The sequence below is a fragment of the Pinus tabuliformis genome, chromosome 1_1, assembly GCF_031772625.1.
Source record: "Pinus tabuliformis cultivar Carrire ecotype Pingquan chromosome 1_1, CPIR1, whole genome shotgun sequence".
Classification (NCBI taxonomy): Eukaryota; Viridiplantae; Streptophyta; class Pinopsida; order Pinales; family Pinaceae; genus Pinus; species Pinus tabuliformis.
In genome coordinates this window covers 892,955,613-892,961,787 of record NC_142297.1, presented here as the reverse complement: position 1 = coordinate 892,961,787, position 6,175 = coordinate 892,955,613, and the positions used below count along the sequence as shown (strand labels likewise).

The 6,175-nt window shown below is 34.1% G+C and overlaps 1 protein-coding gene across 1 annotated transcript; it reads right to left on the bottom strand.

Moving 5' to 3' along the window:
- Window positions 1-2,968: 2,968 nt before the first annotated feature.
- LOC149217280 (uncharacterized) lies at window positions 2,969-3,904 on the bottom strand. Its single transcript, XM_089391336.1, has 2 exons — window positions 3,550-3,904; window positions 2,969-3,299 (listed from the first exon to the last, which is right to left on the bottom strand). The coding sequence occupies exons 1-2, from the start codon at window positions 3,863-3,865 to the stop codon at window positions 3,283-3,285; spliced, it is 333 nt and encodes a 110-aa protein (XP_089247462.1). The 5' UTR covers window positions 3,866-3,904; the 3' UTR covers window positions 2,969-3,282.
- Window positions 3,905-6,175: the final 2,271 nt, after the last annotated feature.

Genomic DNA, 6,175 nt, shown 5'->3' with positions numbered 1-6,175 from the left:
AAAGTCGACAACCATGCTCAACCATGTTCACCTCTGGTCAACCATATGTTGACCATAATCAACCATGGTCAAATAAGGTTGACCATGGTTAAACATGGTCAACCTCAGTCAACCATGGACAACATAGTCAACATGGTTAAGCATGTCTTGCATGGTCAAGTATGTTCAAACATAGTCAAGCATGGTCAACCATAGTACAAGCATGGTATGCATGGTCAAAGGAAATTAAGGTTAAGCATGGTTGACCATGGTCAAACAAGCTTGACCATGGTCAACCATGATCAATCAAGCTCAACCATGGTGAACCATGATCAAGCAAGCTCAACCATGGTCCACCATGGTCAATTAGTTCAATCATGTTCAACCATCATGAAACTAGCTCAATCATGGTCACCATGGTTAAACATGGTCAACCATAATTAACCATGGAGAACATGGTCAACCATGATCAAACCATATAGAACCATTTTCAACCACGTTAACATGGTCAAACAAAGGTTAAACATTGTTTGCATGGTCAACATGGTAAACCATATCCAACCATAATCAATCATAATCAACTATAATTAAATATCGTCAACCATGGTCACTCTTATTTAACCATATGTTGACCATGTTTAACTACAATCAACCATAATCAATTAAGGTCAACTATAATATAATAATTATCCTCATACATGTTGGTTGTCAACTAGCACAACCAACCAGCTAGATTAAAAGTTGTTGATATACATCAATACTTGCCATTGATTTTTCTCAAAGTAAAAAATGATGTTTATCAATATATATAAACCACTTTAATAATATAGTTGTGCTAGTATATATTCAATTTATATTTTAATTTCATTGTGATAATTACAACTTAATCACTTTTAATATATATCAAATAACTAATCGCATACCAATAATAAGTAGTAAATAATGTGTGACTAACTATTATGTAATATACATTCAATTTTTTTTTTAATAATTTAACAAAATTTATGTGTGCTTGATACATCAAAATAACAAATGCTTTAGATACTGGTAAAGAACATTATTATCCAGATTACAAATTCCTTTCCTCCGATAATATGGGAGATCTACAATCAACATTAACTAAATTCAAAAGTAGTTTTTAAAACCTTTGCCAATTGCCAAAGCTTCCTGCTTGCTTAATATTTGATTGCCGCTTCCCATAAGCCGTATATAGTTCACTCTATACACAATATTCACGGAGTCCTTGCATGTTATTCATATGTAAGAATGCATCTTTCTGTTGTAAGGACAGTGTTGGGGAATTTATTTAATATTTGATTGCCGCTTCCCATAAGCCGTATATGGTTCACTCTATACACAATATTCACGGAGTCCTTGCATGTTATTCATATGTAAGAATGCATCTTTCTGTTGTAAGGACAGTGTTGGGGAATTTAAATATATAATAGCACCTGTAGATGGATGAAGACATTGACAGCACAAACGCTTTTCATGTTGCGGTCTTCTTGAAAAGTTGTCACTTTAAGAGTGTTTTTCTTATTTAGTCCTGCTTCTTGAAAAGTTGCCACTTGAAGAGTGTTTTGCTTTTTCAGTCCTGCATCTGGAAAAGTTGCCACTTGCAGAGTGTTTTGCTTTTTCAGTCCTGCAAAGTCTTTTCTTTTTCAGATTTGAGATTATATTTATTAAGGGAAAAATTATGTTAATAAATTTCTGATAAAGACATTGACAAAATTTCTGATAAATTTCGATGATAGTGCCTTTATTGATGTTCAAAAGATGCGAATAATGAAGTGCGGGCAGAGTGTTTACTTTTTCGGCTTTGGTATTATGATTATTATGGAAAGAAATAATGTTTAAAAATTCCTAATACATTGATAAAGTAAATGACTTTTGTGAATGGCCAAGTGTTTTGTATTTAAATTTTGTTATAGGTATAATTTATGGTGAATGAGTGTTTTGTTAAGGTATTTTATGTGAAAAGGTTATTTATTCAAATCTCTAGTGGATGATTGCTCTAAAAAAAAATTACTTATCAATATTCATGGGGCATAAAGTAAATGGTGATATTGTGTTTTTTAAGGCACTTCGTGGTGTAAAGGTTAATTTTTTGGGAAAAAAATCTAGTCATGCTAAGGGCTAGTGTGACCCATGACCCAGATGTGTGATCTTCTCGTGACTCTTGGAAGCCATAGATTAATCATCCTAATTATCTCAAAGCTCACATAAATTAGCAAACAATCAAAATATATATATACTTAGAGTGACTCCTAGGTAGTGGCTACTTAAGCCATAGATTAGTCAACCCAATCATCTTAAGACTCACATAAATTAGTAAACAATAAATAAATATATATATATATATATATATATATATATATATATATATATATATATATACAATAAAATGTTTACATTATCATTAATATATCTTATTGATCAATTAATTAAAATTAATTTGATAAACTCATGCTATAGACCATACCAAGAGCTGAGTGCAATTGGTTCATGTAATCAAGAGGTTCATGTAATTAAGAGCTCAGTGCAATTGGTTGTATTTGTTTTCTTTTATTTTTTCCGCATGGAAGAAACAACAAAACTATGCCATTAAGCTTGGCAACCATCTTCCAAAGTTGTGTTGTAAAGTTGTGTTGTAGGGAATAAATTGTTACTAAAATTTAAACCAAAAAAAAATAGTTAGTTTTATATATAAGAGTCTATAATTTTTAAAAATTTAAAAAAAAAATTAAATTGTATAAATTATACCATTTAAATTTATAATTTTAATAAATCTCTATTAATAAAATTTATAAAAAAAAATTAAATAATTAAAATATATACTAAATTTAATACATAATTAACCTTTAATCACCCCAGCTTTATGGAATATACTAAACTGCCCTACATCTTTAGTTATATTAAATATTTAACCATATAATTAAACTATTCTCTTTTATATATATATCCAACAAAAGAAATTCTAAAACAATCCTATGCAAATGCAAAGTTGCATGCTATCTTTTTATTACATATAACTTGTAGACGTGTATTAACCCACCTTGAAAAGTTGGGCATTAAACAACACAACGATCCCAGAGCAATTACATACATCCTGCTCCATCGCCTTATTATCATTATTAATTACATTGAGCCTAAGCGCACGCACACTTCCATACGTTTACCATACATATATAGTGTAATATATTTATGGAGAATCTCAGTCCAGTCCACCCTAGTCCAGTTTACATAGCATGTATCAACCTCAAGAACTTCCGCGTGCAGCAGGGTGGCAGGTCGTTCATCTCTTTAGGGCACAGTGTAGGCTGCCAACAAAAACCATTATCGTTATACTGTATTGTAGAATTCTTTTATGGAGATGGTGTGTGAATCACTCAACTGTAATTTGATCTCAGATTTTGATATATGTTAAAAAATTGACGGAGAGAAGTTAAGTCAAATAATTAAATTTTGACTTTTTACCGTATTCTAAAAATCTCTTATCCAAATAGAATATTTCCAAAATCTACGATCCAAGTAAAAATACAAGTATAAATGAATTTTGTTTCATTTTACCTCCACATTTGTAACCAACGGGTCTGTCAGAGAATTGGCAACGCTTGGGGAGGGACAGGGCGATGGCTGGATCGATCCCTGCAGCTTTGGCTGTTTTAGAGAGCAAGACGGAGCAGAGGCAGGCGGGATCGGTGGAGAACTTGTGAACGGCGTTGCAGCAGCTGGCTGAGACGGGAGCGTTTGCGTTCTGAACGGCGTCCATGCACGGCGCCAGCTTCAACGCTTCCGACTCCACCACACATTGATCCGCTGCATTTGTTCCCAAAATAGCACCCAAAATGAGGAGGACAAATAGCTTTGTGAAAGAGAAGGCCATTGCGTGTTAGGAACGTCTGATATTCTCGACTGCAAATTGCACTCTGAGTATTGAGTGGGAGCGAGTGAATATATAGTTGTTACTCAGAAATATGATCAAATTGCAGGCAAGCACGTGGACTTCCACTGATCGATAAATTCTTTGATTTATGATTTCAAATACCAATGGAGGGCGCACTTTCGATCAAAGAAATACAAACTAACACAATGTGGAGTCACTTTATCGATGCGATGTCGTTTTCTACGCCTTGTCAGTCACGACGAACCCGTTGCCAACGCAGGGCATTATATTCCCAATAATTTATCTTATAATTACGCCACAGAGACGTGTATCTCTCCATTCTGGCCTATATGTACAGATCTCAACATTAAAATAGTCGAGATTATCTGATTGTGGTTTTATAGGGCTAGTTATGATTTATAAGTTCTAGCTATGGTTGAAAATATTTTATTTTGGTGAAAATATAGTTGATTATAATGAGTGATTATGGTTGAATATAGTAAGGGTAGTTTTTGTTTAATTATAGTTGACTATGATAGACTATGGGTTATTATTCTCTGACATGTTGACTTTGGTTATCCACAATTGACATGATATTTGGATGATTATGGTTGACCATAGATAATTACTTTTTACCATGAATGAGCGACAATGATCCTCTCTCATGAACTAAATTGATTGGTTCGAATTCTAATGACATAGATTCTTCCCACTTCTCCTCCCTAGCATAAAGACCCAGTCTTCGCTTGGGGATCACATGTTGAGACTTATCTCAAAAGTTTTACAAGTTGTTAAATAAATGGATTATCAATTTTCTTTCTCATTCTCTTCCTGGGAATATTTCTCATTTGCTCATCGCCCTTCCCCTACCTACCTGAAGAGAAATGATCTTGCTGAACACCATGGTTGTCCATGTTGACCATGTCGAACATGGTCCACATGATTGATCATGGTTAATCATGGCTAACTAAGGTTTACCATGGTTTGAGCTAATTGACCATGTTTGACCATGTTGTTTGTGGTTAATTATGGTTGGCCATGGATGCCCATGGTAGACCATGCTCAACCATGTTAACTATGGTTGACTATAGTTGACTACGTTTGATCATGTTGTTTTTGGTAGACCACATTTAACCATGGTTGACTAACAGTGGTCTATGGTTGGCCATGAAAGACATAGTTGAAAATGTTTTACCATAGTTGAAAATGTTTGACCATAGTTAATTTTTTTTTTACCATTGTTGATATTGTTTCCCATGGTTTGTTATGGTTGGCCATGAATGACTATTATTAACCATGGTTGATTATGGTTGACTATGTTCGACTATGGTTGACTATGGCTAACGATGGTTGTCCATGGTTGAAATTGATTTGGGGGCATGTTCATTAGATATAAAGTTTTACTCATCACAATGTGATTTTAGGTTATGTTCATCACATTGCAACAATGGGAAATGTTTGTCCCATTGTGACATTTGGATTATTCATCACATTGCAATGTCAGGTTATGTCCATCACATCGCAACATTGGGTAATGTTCGTCACATTGTAAAGTCAAGTAATTGGTGGGCTTCAGATTTGTAATAAGTATACTATCCTCCTATAGCTTCCAAATTTAATTATTAATCCATGATAATATAAACTTTAGATATGTTGTGCATTATATATGTAAAGCACACCTTTTTCCTTTTACATAGTTATTAGTGGTCAACGCCCTATCTAATGGTGGGGCAAGTGGCACCTTGGGTTTACTCTAAAATTACAAAATCATAGGGCCTTGATTTTTGGATTAACTCCACTTGACAAATTCGGTCCCCACCGAGTGAGGTACCTCTAAGTGGACTAGAGTAGTGTTGGGATGAGTGTAGCTACATCAAAAGCATGATCCTTGATTTATCGTAGGGTGAGTATTTGAAAGGTTTCTCATGTCATATTTTCACATTAATATCGTATTTACACCAAAAATTAAGTAATACCATGAGCACAAATAAATCATTGAAGCAACCTTAGTCATGATTAAACACGCCAAACAATGATATTGTACATTAGACAAGGTCAAATTATGTGCATTTTGAGAAAAAGAGGCAAAAATAGTTCTCCTAATGAGCCTATGGGATGGCCAATGTAGGGGACCATCATACCCTTAGAGCTTAGAATGTTGCACATCCTCGTGCAATCACACCCCTTAGTCATGTTGTTCCTTATCTTGTAATTCATTGCACTACTTTCAAATGTCCCAAACAACATATTTGGGAGGTACCCTTGGTGATAAAATCCCACATAATTCTCCATATCTCTCCACTTTTTCTC